Raw genomic sequence first — 15,802 nt, forward strand, 5'->3', positions numbered from 1 at the left:
TCACATCAGATGATGAGAATGATATGGATGAAGAGCATGATGATAATGAGAATGATATGGATGAAGAGCATGATGATAATGATAATGATGTATATTAATGAGAACATGTGTTTGTAATTATACTAATGAACCATCTATTGAATGTTTTAATGAAGATATATATTAATGAAAATGTGTGGTTTGAATATTTATATATTTGATTAATTGTGTATTCTATATAAATAGGTAAAATGCGACCCCAGTCTGAGAAGACTAAAGGTAGACGTCCGAGGGTAGTGGTATGCGACTCACCTCAGACGACAGTATCTCCCCGCCCACGGACTCAGCTAGACCGCATGTCTTTGGCCAGCACTCAACCTCTTATGCCATTACTCTCCTCTCCATATTTTATTAGCCCACCTAGTTATTCATTCCAGCAGACTGGGGGACCTAACTATCCATTCCAGCAGACTAGGGGACCTAGCTATCCATTCCAGCAAAGTGATGGACCTAGTTATTCATACCAGCAGAGTGCTGGACCTAGCTTTCCACCACAGGTCCCCCCAGGTTTCCAACAGACTGGGGGATCTCGCACCACACATCCGACACAAGTGCCCCCATCCTTCCAGCAGACAGGGGGATCACGTACCTCACCTACCACACATATACCTCCAGGCGGGGATGATCATGTGGAGGCAGATCAGGATGATATTGAGCAGGATGAGGACGATGTTTTGTTGGATGGCGATAATCTTCAGGGGGACGATAATCCGGATGAGATTCAAATCGTCGATGGCAGATATTATATTACGCCTGTCGGAAATAAGTAAGTATCTTATTTATAATTTTTTTAATTAAGTTTACATTTACTTTTTTAATATAAATTTATATTTAACGCATTCTAATTCAAATTATTGTTGTTTAGTTTTACTCCGACTCGGACAGCTGCAAAGTGTGTGAGCTATGTGATTCAGCAAATGTATAAAGATGCTTGGACGAGATTTGGAGAAGTTCCAAATAGAGATGATTGGTTTAAAAAATTTAAGGTATAATTAATTTGTTTTTGAATTATTGTTTATTTAAAAAAAATTATTATAATTTTCTAACTGTTTATCTTAATGTCAACAGGAAAAGTGCCCATGGGATGTTTTGAGCGAGAAGGTTGTTAAAAAAGTCTTTTTCACCAGAGCATCAAAAAGACTTTCTGACACCTTACGACGTGTTAGAAAGCGTTGGGAACGTGATGGTAGTTATTCCGCTTGGATGGGCAAAGACACTCTTGATAAACTTCTGGTCTATTGGGATTCACCTCAATTTAAAGCTAAGTCTGAAAGTGCCAAAAAAATGAGGGCATCTGAAAAAGGTGGGCACGTTAATGCTGGTGGAAGTATAAGTACCTACGAACATATGCGACACATGGTAATTACTACCACTTATATATTGAAGTTATGTTTTGATTAATTATTATATGTATTTAATTAAAGTTAATTTTATTTTTTAGGAAAAGAGGTTGGGGAGAAAACCACTCATGGTCGAGTTAGTTAAGGAGACTCGGACGAAAAAAGTCGGGAGAGTATGTTGATGAGCGTACACGGCAAGCTTTGGTAAGTTATTCAATTTACATTATGAATATATTTTTTTTATTTTAATGACAACTTTGTGACGTGATTTTCACGTGGCAACTAAGAAGTTGCAGCATGATTTACATGTGGCAACTAAAGTTGTGGCATGAGAATCACGTGACAACTGATTTTTATTTTATTTAAGTTAATTTAATTTAAGTTTTATATTTAATATTTTTATTGTATGTGTAGGAGGATTATCAAACATTGCTTGTAGAATTTTTGGTCACTAATCCGAAATACACTCCTATAGAAGGACAACTGCTTCATCCAGATGTTGATTTTCATATTTGGAATGAAGTTATTGGCGGAAAAGGTCCTAATGGATGTTTTTTTGGTGGTGGAAGTATGGCGGGATGCTTGAGAACTAGTGATAGAATTTTATTTGAAAGAGTTAGAGATGGGGAAGGATCGTCACACCCAGCTCAATTGCCCCCGCAAATGATGGAAACAATAAGACAATTGGCGGTAAGTGAGGCGAGACGCGAGTCAGAGCAACGTGAGACGGCGTTAAAAACCCAATTAGAGGAGCAACAACGACAAATAGAGGCAATGACGAAGAGGCAAGCGGAGATGGAGGGGCAACAAAGACAAATAGAGATAATGGCCAAGAGGCAAGCGGAGATGGGGGAGCAAATGCGGCTATTTATGCAATTTCATGGAAGCGGTAATCAAATGTTTGGTGGAAACGTTGGAGTTGGTGGTGCACCGACAAATCAACAAGATAATGATGAAGATTTAAACCTTGATGATTTTCCCGATCCAGGAGATACTTAATTATTATGTAATATTAATTATATTTTAGTTTTAATTTTAATTTTAATGGATGTAAGATATTAAATTTTAATTGATGTATGATAAATTTTAATTTATATTTTGTTTATTACTTATATTTTATATTTTATTATATTATTCAATAAATATATTTTATTAATATTAATATTCAAATTATTTATTAATTATATTTTATATTTTATTATATTAATTATAATTCTTTATTAATAATAAAAACCTTTTTTAATAACAATAATTAAGTTTTTTTTTATTAAAAAGAATTTTGTTTAGTGATGTGGTTTACATGTCACAAATGTAGTGACATGTGAATCACGTCGCTAGGTTAATTTTTTTTAAAAAGAATTATGCTTAGTGACGTGATTTACATTTCACTATATTTGTGACATGTATATCACGTCGCTAGATGCAAAATAAAAAAAAGTTTGTTTTGTAGTGGCATGTTTCCCACGTCACTAATCAGTGGCATGCAAAACACGCCACAAATTTTCTCCGTTAGTTGTGTCATCCCTGCAAACCTGCTGCATGCCTGTTGTGGCAGCAATATGAGTTGGATAGTGTGTAGGATATAGCGACGTGATATACATGTCACTAAATAGTGACGTGAAAACCATGACACTACTAGTTTACCACCTTTCCCCTGCGACATAGACTCTCACGTCGCAAATTTTGTGGGGTGACGTGATATTCCTTTTTGTGGCGTGGGAATCACGTCGCTGGAGAGCACATTTTTTGTAGTGATAGTGCTACCTACTCTACATCATCACGTGAAAGAGGATTGCTTGTCATATGACTATAATAATGCAAAGGGGCTGTGAGATAAAATGGAGAAAAATATTTGCAAAAATAAATTCAAATTTTATCGTTAATTTAAATTAAAATTTTATGAATCATATTTGATGTGTAATAAGATTATTCATAATTGTAGTTAATGTATTATATCTTTTAAAATCATATAAAAAAATCAATAACATAGTCCATTTATAAGATTTAATCAGATTCAAATATAGAAAACAAATATTATAAATTAAATATCTTACTTTTTATGTAATAATAAAATATTGATTAAAATAGTAAAAATAAGATAATTGAAAATATAAGGTGAAAAATGATAAAGCATAACATGATAAATAAAAAATTAAGTCATTATTGTTTATAATATTACAAAATAAAGTAAAAAATGATTAAAAAAACATAATATTAAAAATTAATGAGACTGGATAATAATATTATATTTTGCAAACAAAAATAGAAGAGTTGATTAGGATTTAGGTTAGAAAAGAATTAATAAAAGAAAATATGAAGGTAAAAGAAATGCATAAAATTGAGAAAATAAAGAGAGAGAAGTGAGAATAAGAGAGATAAGAGGGTTGAGAAAGATAATGGAAAAGGTAAGAAGTAGTATATAGGTTGAGTATGTGGTTAGATAATCTTGCATTGGGAAGGTAATAAAAATAATTAATATTATATTATGACTTTGATATATCAGTTTCAAAAAATAGTGTAGAAAGCAAATAAAAAATAGTAATGAAAAAGCTTATACATTAGGTAACAAATGAAAGAAGTGCAATGAGAGCATCCATGTGGCAGCCTAAATGAGTAGCAGGGTATTATTGGAATTTCTAATCAATTTTCTTATATGATAGATATATATGCTTTTAATTTTACATGTAATACTTCTCAACTTAAAATTAAACCTGAAATTTATCTGGTATATCCGGTCCAACCCAAACCAGTACCCGTGCGAACGCACGGGTATCCTACTAGTAAAAACTAAAAAAATGGTCAGCTTGAAACAACCAATCCAACGGGTTTGAACCATCAAACATAGGGAGTTAGAGTTTGGGGGAGCGGGCAGTTGGTAGAAGTGGAATTTGAGTGTTTGAGTGATAGGGAATGTGGGCGGTAAAAGGGGTATTATAGTGTTGGTTTGGGATAAAAGGTGAAGAGGAAGAATGGTATGGAGGAAATGGGGGAGGGGGCTGGGCGGCAGTAGTTCTGGGTGGTATTGTAGTGTTGTGGTGTTGTTGGGTATTGGAAAAGGTTGATGAGTGACGTAGGGGAGTGTATGTAGGTGTTACAACTTGGGGAATGGGTTGTGTGAGCATAGGAATAGAGTAAAAGGTTTGAGTTATACCTGAAACACCAGCTGCAGAATGAATAGTACCATCATGAACAGTGCCGTCGTAGAGAGTAGCGCCATGAACATTGGCAGCCGGAACAGTAGCGGCCGGAACAGTAGAAGGGTTCGGTGGTAATCTTTGCGCTAACAGCAACTGGAGGTTTTCCATGACCGATTCATGTCTAGAATCAGCAATTTGTTTCTCATTATCAAATCTTGTATGGATTTCACCAAGTTGTTGCGCTAGATCTGTTGCTGCTGCGTGGAATCGCTCATCCATTTGCATCTCGGTCTCTTGCATAGCATTACTCAAATGGAGTTGGGCTAGGTGGACAGCTTCTTCTACAATTTCTTTAGAAGAAGGGTTGTTGGGTTTAGGGGGAGCCATGAGTAAGAGGGATGAAAGCACCAATGATAGATATTTGCTAACAAAATAAAACTAGATCTAAGTTCCTAAGGATGAAATAATAAAACAACTTCAAAATTTTTTCATAACATTAATGAGAGTAAACCTTACAATATATAGTTAGGGTTTACTAGAACCCTAAAGGGCCATGGGCCAACAGAAAACGTAATTAAATATAAAGTCCATAAATAACTTCTAAAAACACCTCCCCTAATAATAATAATTTTTTTTTATTTCTAATGGGTCTTGCTGTCTTCCTATAAAAACATATCATAAAACTAAAAATAAATCTAAATCTGTCTCTATACTATAAAATTATTTTTATATAATTATTCTAGAAAATGTATTTGATGTATTTTTTAAAGCATTATTCTCATTTAATAAATTATGTTTAACATAATTTTGTTTAGTTAATGTTATTTTTCAATTTCCTATAATTTACATAAAAGAATTGACAATGATAATATAAATTTCAAATAAGTTTTTATGATGTTTCTCCGACGAGCCACCGCACTTTTATTGACAAACAACCTCACCGTTCAACCCCTCCGCCGCCACTTCTCAAACCCCATTTCACCGGTAAACCAACAAGATCTCCTCCGAGTCTGCACCATTCTCTACCAACAGCAAAACTCGCCCGAGTCACGTCTCCACTCAAAACTCGCCTCTTCCAACTTCCAACTCACCCACGAATTCTTCCTACAGGTTTGCAACAATTTCCCTTACTCATGGCGACCCGTTTACCGTTTCTTCCTTTTCACGCAACTACAAAAAAACCCAACTTTCACTCACTCCTCTGTTTCCTTCAACAAAATGCTCGATGTTGTTTCCAAGTCTCGCAACATTGATCTCTTCTGGAACCTTCTTAACGAAGCGGCGATTCGTCGTTTGGCTAATGATAAGACCTTTGTGATTGCTTTGAAGACTCTTGGTGGTGCTAGAGAGTTGAAAAAGTGTGTGGAGTTTTTCCACTTGATGAATTGTAATGGGTGTGGTTATAGTGTTGAGAGATTGAATAAAGTTGTTGATGAAATGTGTAGGGTTAAGCTTGTTGAGGAAGCAAAGTTTGTTGTTTTCAAGATGAAGGATTGGATTAAACCTGATGGGGTTAGTTATAAGCATTTGATTAGTGGGTTTTGTGAAAAGGGTGATTTGATTGAAGCTTCTAAGATATGGAATTTGATGGTGGATGAAGGTTTTGTTCCTGATGTTGACGCGGTTGAGAAATTTATGGAGACGTTTTTTAAGGTTAATCAATTCGGCGAGGCTTTGAAGCTGTTTGAAACGATGAGGTTGAAGAGAATGGATGAACTTGGTGTTTCGACTTATAGGCTTGTGATTAAGTGGTTGTGTAAAAAAGGGATGATGAATCGTGCTCATGAAGTGTTTGATGAACTGTGCGAGAGAGGTATTCTGGTTGATAGTTTGACGTTGGGATATGTTGTTTATGGGCTTCTAGCAAAACATAGAGTTAGAGAGGCTTATCAAGTTGTGGAGAAGATTGATGTTGTGGATATAAGTGTTTATCATGGATTAATAAAAGGGCTTTTGAAGTTGAGAAGAGCAAGTGAAGCGACTCAAGTGTTTAGGGAGATGATAAAGAGAGGTTGCGAACCGAATATGCATACTTATATAATGTTGCTGCAGGGTCATTTGGGGAGGAGAGGGAGGAAAGGGAGTGATCCTCTTGTGAATTTTGATACTATTTTTGTTGGTGGTTTGGTGAAAGTTGGACATTCGAAGGAAGCTATGAAGTATGTGGAGAGGGTGATGGATAGAGGGATGGAGGTGCCGAGGTTTGATTATAACAAGTTTTTGCATTACTTTTCAAATGAGGAAGGTGCGGTAATGTTTGAGGATGTAGCGAAAAAGTTGAAGGAAGTAGGGTTAGTTGATTTGGCAGACATATTGGAGAGATATGGACAGAAGATGGCAACTAGAGATAGGAGGAGGAATAGATTTCCAATAATCGAAGATACTAATGTATGATAAACAAGCCATGTAAGTATTATGCAGATTGTTGTAAAAAAAACTAAAGTTGCAGAGATCATTTCTATGTGGAGGGGGTGACCAAAAAAGGAAGGTTAATTGGTTAAGTTGGGAGGACATTTGCAAGTCTAAAAGGAAGGAGGGCTTGGGATTAAGAATTGTGAAAGCTTCAATATCTCTCTCCTTAGCAAGTGGCTATGGAGCGTTTTGAATGACAAGGAATCCTTACGGGCTGATTTGTTAGAGTTCCGATACGGTAATATTAAAGACAGAATTCAGAATGCAACAATTCCTTCTAATGGACGTCGTGAATCTCTCTGATGGAGAGACTTACAGTCTGTTACCTTTCATCACGTGGATAGCAGAAATTGGTTCTCCAAGTCAATATCTTGCAAGCTCGGCAATGGAAAGGTTATTGGATTTTGGAATTCCCTTTGGCTAGGGTCAACTCCTTTCAGTGTTCTATTCCCGGATATTTTCGCAATCTCAACACTGCCTAATGGCAGAATTTTCAATTTTGGTTATTGAAATGAGGACACTTGGATTTGGCATATTGGTTTGGTGAAGGATGACTCTTCTGCAGAAGAACATGCACAGCTTTTAGACTTGCTGGAAATTCTGAAGGCAGTGCAACCGAATCAATCATGATTTGGACAACACTTTCGTATGGTGGATTTCCAATCACGGTTTTTCGCTCAAATCTTTCTATGATAGATTGCAATTCCTGTGTAATTTGGGTACCACCGTGGATGTTAGCAGGCTGACTGTTTTGCACAGGTTATAGAAATCCAAAGCTCCCACCAAAGTTCTGATTTTCGGTCTTATTCTGGACAGACTCCTTACTCGGAGTGCGTTGGCAAGGCAGGAGATAATCCATGGCAACCTTTGGTGCGATAAGAACAGTTAGATCTCTTACTCAGGAAGATTATGAAATAGAACGCTACTCGGAGAAAGTTAATGAAACACAAGCACTTGGACTTAAACAAGTTGTAAGTTATTTCTTTATTATTTGGATCCGTGTGTAATTGAACTTGGTGTTTACGAATTTTTAGGTTTTGTTATTAACCATACACCACTGTTTTCAGTTGGGCTGAGGTTGCTAGCTTCTCAAATGAATATGTGGTCAGTGGTGGTGCATTTTCTGAATGGGATTCATCTAATGAAATTCCGTTTAGTTTGAACTTTACACATGGAGGTGGTATAGAGGGGAAGAAAGGAACACCATGGACTGGAGAATAAAATAGGTATCTGAAATATTTTACTTCAATTTAGGTTTTGATTGTGTACTATTGTCTAATTAACAATTTGAATGTTGTCGGTGTTTCACTATTTTTACAATTTTGTTGGTTGTTCTACTCATTCTGCATAATGTTGGAGAAAGTTGTATTTTTGATTTGCATAGTTCTGACAATTTTCTAATCCGACTTAGTGGGGATCAACTTCAGAAAATTTCTTATCAAAAGTGTTGTAACTTTTTACTTAACTTTTTACGACATCATCATCATTGGGTGCCGAAATGGTAAAGATGACAATAGCATTAGGAGATAGTTCTTGAGATGCAGCTGATGGTGTAGCAATGACTGTTATGTCGGCATTCAGAATATTTGGCCGTGCTGGATGCGGTGCACTGTGAGTTTCTCTATGGCCAACACTTGGCTCTAAGCAAGTTTACATTCGCACTCACATTTATAAATGCTGAAAGATTGAAGAAATGATTGGTTAATAAGCATGTAAAACAAGCCAAAGGGTTAAATTTTGGCATAAATGTGTTTAGATAACCCTATCATGTTTTTTTGTTATATATCCTGATTTATCATAGTTTGTTAATCTTCCAGGGCATGTAGATGATCTTCTCTGAAGTATGTGTATTGTGAACCCGACCAAGGTACCATTTATTCACTTCAGCAAACTCCTCGACTTTATCCCTTCAGTGGCAGCCATGAATTTGTATGTAGCTATAATATGTTCTAACAATTTATTCACTTGCAGCCATGAATTTGTATGTAGCTCATGAATTGATTTCTGTTAATGAGTACCAGGGTTTATAGTAAATTACCGTTGTGTTGTTTCGTATACATTTATGACAATTGAAGGTCGGAATTATTAGTATTCGTTTGTGACAGTAACAATTCATTCATCTTTCAATATATTATCATCAATCAATGATAGTTAAGGAATTATCTAATGCATGATCAGGTGAATGATCACTGTGTTCCAAAAGTTATGAAAATCCAAGTGTGATTTTAGGATACCACGCTAATTATTGGTGGAAAACTCAAGTCAGGTTTATAGTCAACATTGAAGCATGTGTTCACAAAACTCTAGAAGTTCACAACTAACTGAGTACTACAAATTTTCCTCCAAGGCTATTGCACTTCTTTTCTCTCAGATCATAAAACTTACAAATGTAATAATTCTATAACTCATTTTTTATTTCTTTCATGAATCTCTGGATTATTTTGAATTTTTTACATGAATGCGTGTTAACTTCCAGACACTTTATGTGTTACTATAGCTACAACTGGTCATTTGAAAGTATCCCAATATGGTTGGTATTATCAGGCCTGTCATCAATGCCTAAGAGTTGCAAAGGGAGATTCTGCTCCTTTTATATGCGCTGAAGGGCATAGTACTGAAGCTGGAATTTTTAGGTTTTACTCTTATTCATATACCTAATTTATTAAACCTTTCAAATTTTGGAGGATTTGTAGAAATCTAATGACTACATTTTTATCATAGGTTAAGATTGCAATTGATTTTATCCATCTTATTGTCATTCAACATTTGTTTGTTGGGAGTGTCTGCAGCTCAACTTTGCACAACAATGATAGAGGTGAATTTCTGTGAATTTGATTTATACTTAACTTTACCCGAGAGAGATAATGAACTAATCTGACTCATTTTTGTAAATAGGCTGGTGTTAATGATCCCCTTGAATATCAAATGAACCTAGATACTTTGTTGGAGAAGATAAATGATAATGGTCTTCAAAGTAAAATGGAAACCATATTGGCAAAATGCTTCTGTGGTGGAGATCTTCCACGATGAATTAGTATTAAAAAAATTTCAAGCTAAATGGGATATAAAGAAGACTCCAACACCAGCCTCTGTTGTCAGTTCTTAACTATTACAAGTATGTTTAACATTCTTGCACTTCTTTATTATAGATTGACCTTGACATACTTCTTTATTATTATAGATTATCGATTGTCACCCATTTTACTATCTTATATAATCATATATAATATTTCATTCTTCAACAACAGCCCAGATGATACTGCTTACTTTAGAATGATTCTAAATCGGGAAAATGTTACTAATTCTGTTGTCATGGTTCAGCCTTCATTGATTTCATATTCGTTTCATTCTGGTCCCGAACCTACTCTTCTCAATGTCGCAGCCATTGCGGTTGACATGGTAAAATAAGATAAAACAATGGAACTCAGCCTGAAACCAATATTTTTTCTGTTTTAGAGTTTTTTAATTAAACAATGGAACTATATTTCATTAATTGAAATAACACGTTAAATTTGTTTTCCTTATGGATCAGTGGGTTTGTTTGACCGACAATTCGAAAGGGCTTATAATTTCTTTTGTATTTGATCATAACAGTTCATGACCAGTTACTTTATTTGAGTGTAACTGCATGTGTTGATGTCGCATTCTAACACGTATCGGGTGTCCGACATAGATTCAACGTCAAGTGTCAGTTCTATATGATTGATCAATATATGGACGGGATATTTTAAAGGATTTCATGATTAGTTGTTTTGTTTCAGTAGACCTCTCTTTAGCAACATTATTTGATTCATAAACATTTTTAGCACTGTCCTTGATTCGTGATTATTAAGTGTAGATATTTGATGATCGACTATAGAGAAAGTTTGATGATTCATTTATGTGTGCCGTTTTCGGTGGCAGGGGTTTTGCTGCTGCCCATACAGTTGTCCCGTTCATAGTAATGCTTAGGAAGTCTCTCTTGATGCCTAAATCAGACATGGAATTGATGTCAAATTAGGATCAACGGTTGTGAAAGTTGGTGAAAAAGAAACCTCATCGAAAGAAAGAGGAAGTGATAAAGTTGTAACTCTACCTCATGGGATGGTAGTTTGTTTTACCGGTATTGGTGATCATCCTGAAGTGGTTAATTTTATGAAGCAACTTGGCCAGGTTTGTTTATGCCCGAATTTGTATCCAAAAGTTAGTCTCAAATAAAGTCTTTCAAATTTTACTTGCTTTGAATTGTTTGTATGACATATTAACCGGTGCGCATTGGTGACTGGTGAATGGCTAAGGGTGGAAGGGTGTGACAACGTCTACACTCTTGGTGATTGTGCCACTATTAATCAACATACATTTATGGTACACATAATCTATATATTCATCGAAAAAACTCTTATTTTTCTGTCTCAGTCACTCGATTTTTAAGAAAAGAAGACCTTTGAAATATGGTGTTTGTTGAGTGTGTCTCATAGTCTGCTTGCTTTTGTGAGCTATGGTGAATAACTGTCGAACTGTTATAAAAGTTACGTTCGCATTTGCTGACTTGACTATGGAGGATACTGAAATCTGGAATGACCATTTTAATGTACAGTCTATAATCTGTTTATGGTTTGGTTGCAAATGTTAAGCTTGCTTATCATAAATAACTATTGGTTGCAATTGATTATAGGGCTTGGTCTATGTTAAGAATCTGTTGTGGGTTCAAGTAACATGTGTCTGGTTCTTATAAATTGGTATGGTGGTGAGTATTTGGAAATGGATGCCTTACTCCAAGATTATTTGTCTCTGGGTGTTCTTTTTTACTGCTTTCTGTTTTTTCAATTTGGTTTAATATTAATCTTTGTTTGTCTTGCAGTCTTTCCATCTGTGGTGAAATTCATGGCAATATAGACTATGCTCAAAGTTTATTTCTTGTGGTCTATTTGTACTATCAATAGTTGTGTTTAGTTGCTAATTTAAAGAGTGTCTAAGGGGTTTTTTATCAACCATGTCATAATGCATTATCATCATTCACCATTGAACACGGTGAGAAAACTCCTAGCCTGCTAAATATTGAATTTTAAGTTCTAACTTTATCAAAAATCCAGGAAATGTGTTTAGGGGTGTGAAAAAAAACCAATACCTATAAACCAATTTACTATCCAAATAAAACCAAAATTTAAAGCCCAATTCAATTCTATATTTTAAAATTGGTGGCCCATTTAATAAATTTTAAAAAAAACCGGTACCCATATTTTTGAAGTGGATCAGTTTATGGGTACCACATTTTATTTCAATTTCAATTCTCTCTCCGCCCGCTCCACCAATTTTGGATTTTTTTTTTTATGAATTGGATTTGAATTGATTTTGTGTTGCAGGGTTTGAATCAGAGGTCAAAGAGTAAGGTTCCTGTGGTGGGAACATGTTCTTTGAATCTAGCTGAGTTTGTGTTATGACTCAAATTGAAGAAAAGCCATGTCATTAAAGTGAGTCATTAAAATGGTTAGAGAAAAGGACACGTGTCACTTGATCCATGAGTTAAGGAAATATACTCTTAACCTTCTATAAAATGGAGCATTGATTGGAAACAAAGGCATGGAAGAAAATTGATGAATCACTCCTCTCTCTCCCCTTTGGTACTCTCTTGAGAGTAATGATTAAGTCTTATACTTAATCTTCTTTTATCTTTCTCCTAGTTCCTTAATTTGTCAATTTGCATTTGTATTCACTTAATTTCTATTGTATTGTTTCAAGTGAATTCTATACAAAGATATATTTCTCCAATTGTCTACATTTTCTCTGTATTCAATATTTTCAAAAGGGGCTAAACCCTTACATTGGTGCTTTCATTGTCACCATGGCATGGGCTACATCAGTAGGAGCTCATTGGGAAAAAACAGAAGCTGAGTATAATGCTGAATGGACAAAATTGGCGTATCTGGACGGTCCGGGATATACAGCATGGGACCAAATTGAAGCCAAATTTGACCTGCAACGCAAATACTTCTCCGGGAGCTCTTCCCATGGTGTTCAGAACTCAATTGAAAAAGCTCCGATACAGACATGTTCATCTCACTTCATATCTTCAATGGCTGAATCGAATCGAGAACACAATTTGCATATGGCTGAAACTGCACGCGAAATACGAGAGTCGTGTGCTAGAATTCTCAAATTGTTGCAAAAGGAGATGGAAGCTACCAAATCAACGAGCGATGGGGTTTCGACTTCGGACGAAATTCTTCTGTCCGTGGAAGGAATTAATGAACATTCAGTCAGCGATGAATCTGTCCAAGTGAAGAATTTTATCATGACATCATTTTCTCCTTCAATTGATTTCAATGGTGGAATAGTAGATCTACCAAAAGAAATAACACAAAAGCTAAGAAAGACGCCGGAATCATGTGTTGGTATCAAAGTCGATGTCAAAATTACTTTTGCAGACTCGTTCATTTCTGAGCATCCGGTCGTCGATTCCGATGTTGAACGTGATTGGTATAACACAAAGGTGACACCGCTCGATATGGATAGAAAGCAAAACAACTCTCCAGTTATAATAAACCAAGGGGTTTTCAATCCTTCTAATCATCTATCAGATCCACCGGACTTAGTTCCAGTTCCGCCGCCGCCGCTTGCGCCACCATGGCTACCACACTCGGTTTACCTAAGACAACTCGACTCACCACCACTTATCATCGAAAGCAACAACTCTTTCCAACTGGATCAAGAGGTAGTAACTAGAATCCCGTCTCAAATTGATAATTCAATCGCTCTTCAAGTGATTAACATGTTGAGGAAATTTTCAGTTAAAGATACAAGCGTTATTAGTAATGTGTTTCTTCTCTCATTGTATGCTTGTCCTATTGTAAGTGGATTCTCTGGTTTTGGACCAAGCGTATCTTACACCTACCAGTTGTTTGTAGAAAGGCCTCTGAAAATTACTTTCTTTTGGAACATTGCTCTCTTTCAATTGCAACACAGGAAATGTGCTATTATTCTATACTTGGCCAATATCCTTCTAACTGATACACCAAAAGTGGAAAGGGAAGGCACACATTTTTCTGTTTTGGATATATCAAATAAGGCCTTGTTATTGGAATCAAATGTTGGAGGAGAATACAAAAAGTCTTCTTATTGTCCACAACATCATATGCTAGAACTTCTTGATTTTACTGTGTTGGTGGAAGCAATGGATTCATGTGTCCTGCCCTCTTATCATTTTGTTATCCCTTTCAATAGTCACAACATGATATCTATAAGCTTGACTTCAGAATACATGCAGATGACAATGAAAGGAAAACACTCCATGAAATTTGATTATGGTGGCACTGGATATTTTTTCCTTCCCACAACAACTTTACTATTCCAACAATGGGATCCAGGTGGCTGGTCTAGTTCATTGAGAAGTTCTATACTACTTGTTTTGAAGGTCTCTTGGAGATTTGCTCCTATCACCCAACACCAATATTTTGTTAACTTCAACCTTGAGGACAAGGTTGATTTTAATGGGGGGAGTAATGTTATGACTCAAATTGAAGAAAAGCCATGTCATCAAAGTGAGTCATTAAAATGGTTAGAGAAAAGGACACGTGTCACTTGATCCATGAGTTAAGGAAATATACTCTTAACCTTCTATAAAATGGAGCATTGATTGGAAACAAAGGCATGGAAGAAAATTGATGAATCACTCCTCTCTCTCTCCCCTTTGGTACTCTCTTGAGAGTAATGATTAAGTCTTATACTTAAGGCAAAATACCCTTTTTCGTCCCTTATCTTTATGTCGGGGTCCACTTTGGTCCTTTAATTTTTAAAAAGTTAAAGAGTGTATACGTGGCATTTGACATGTACGTGTTTTGCATGCGTGGCAGGTTACGTGGCATATGTTATTACCAAGTTCCAGAAAATTCTAAAAATTATTCACAAAATTTGTCCACACCAAGGTTTGAACCAAAGACATTATGGTTAATACACATTTTACTATACCACTAGGCCATGTACAATTTTGTTGTTTTTAATTTCTTCTTTAACTAATTTAACTACTGCAACCATTTTATCTCAATCACCCTAAAAAATCTGCACTATTATTATTATTATTATTATTACTATTACAATTATTACAATTATTATTATTACAATTATTATTATTACTATTATTATTACTATTATTATTATTACTACTATTATTATTATTATTATTACTACTATTATTATTATTATTTCTATTATTAGAATTTTGGAATAATAATAAGAGAAAAAGAGATATGCACCGACAGTGTAAAATATTTTTACACTGTCAACCAATCACAACCATGCATCTAATTAAAACACAATTTTAATTTAAAAAAATTAATATGACATGGCAAGTGTAAGGATTTTGATTGAATGTATGTGTAAAGTTTGTTTACACTGTCAGTGCACTACCTTTAGACTCTAATAATAATAGTTTTATAAAAAATATTTAAATGAAATTTAAAAAGAAAATGTCTCTATAATGCGCTTACGCTATACACATGCACCGTGTTCATTATTAATAATCATGATCTGGCCTATGGGTATAGTTTTCTGCATATTGTCACACTAGCAGTTACATTGATATATTAATTTATGCATATTATTATTCAAAAATTCTAATAATAGAAATAATAATAATAGTGATAATAATACTAATAATAATAATAGTAATACTTATATTAATAATAATAATAATAGTAATAATTGTAATAGCAATAATAATAATAATAATAATAATTGTAATAGTAATTATATTAATAATAATAATAATAGTAGTAGTAATAATTGTAATAATAATAATAATAGAGAAAATGGGTCATGCACTGACAGTGTAAAAAAGTTTTACACTGTCAACCAATCACGACCATGTATCCTACCAAGTCATACTGTTATTTTTAAATT

The 15,802-nt window shown here is 34.8% G+C and overlaps 2 protein-coding genes across 17 annotated transcripts; both read left to right on the top strand.

Moving 5' to 3' along the window:
* The first annotated feature begins 230 nt into the window (after window positions 1-230).
* On the top strand, window positions 231-2,378 carry LOC131643218 (uncharacterized). Its single transcript, XM_058913374.1, has 5 exons — window positions 231-805; window positions 905-1,025; window positions 1,108-1,398; window positions 1,481-1,552; window positions 1,794-2,378. Exons 1-5 carry the CDS (start codon window positions 231-233, stop codon window positions 2,376-2,378), a joined length of 1,644 nt encoding a protein of 547 aa, XP_058769357.1.
* A 2,987-nt stretch (window positions 2,379-5,365) lies between these two features.
* LOC131643263 (putative pentatricopeptide repeat-containing protein At1g26500) lies at window positions 5,366-14,823 on the top strand. Of its 16 annotated transcripts, none has more exons than XM_058913427.1 (10): window positions 6,912-7,899; window positions 7,996-9,317; window positions 9,426-9,561; window positions 9,650-9,743; window positions 9,824-10,043; window positions 10,832-11,272; window positions 11,386-11,498; window positions 11,583-11,654; window positions 11,769-11,938; window positions 12,271-14,823. In XM_058913427.1, exon 10 carries the CDS (start codon window positions 12,750-12,752, stop codon window positions 14,487-14,489), a length of 1,740 nt encoding a protein of 579 aa, XP_058769410.1. In that variant the 5' UTR covers window positions 6,912-7,899; window positions 7,996-9,317; window positions 9,426-9,561; window positions 9,650-9,743; window positions 9,824-10,043; window positions 10,832-11,272; window positions 11,386-11,498; window positions 11,583-11,654; window positions 11,769-11,938; window positions 12,271-12,749; the 3' UTR covers window positions 14,490-14,823. The 16 variants fall into 16 exon arrangements, with proteins under 16 accessions (XP_058769418.1, XP_058769410.1, XP_058769413.1 ...); XM_058913430.1 differs by lacking the exon at window positions 11,386-11,498 and having other exon boundaries at window positions 10,832-11,080; window positions 11,206-11,272; XM_058913419.1 differs by having other exon boundaries at window positions 10,832-11,498.
* The last annotated feature ends 979 nt before the right edge of the window (window positions 14,824-15,802 follow it).

This window comes from Vicia villosa, unplaced genomic scaffold (genome assembly GCF_029867415.1).
Source record: "Vicia villosa cultivar HV-30 ecotype Madison, WI unplaced genomic scaffold, Vvil1.0 scaffold8, whole genome shotgun sequence".
In the NCBI taxonomy this organism is placed as follows: Eukaryota; Viridiplantae; Streptophyta; class Magnoliopsida; order Fabales; family Fabaceae; genus Vicia; species Vicia villosa.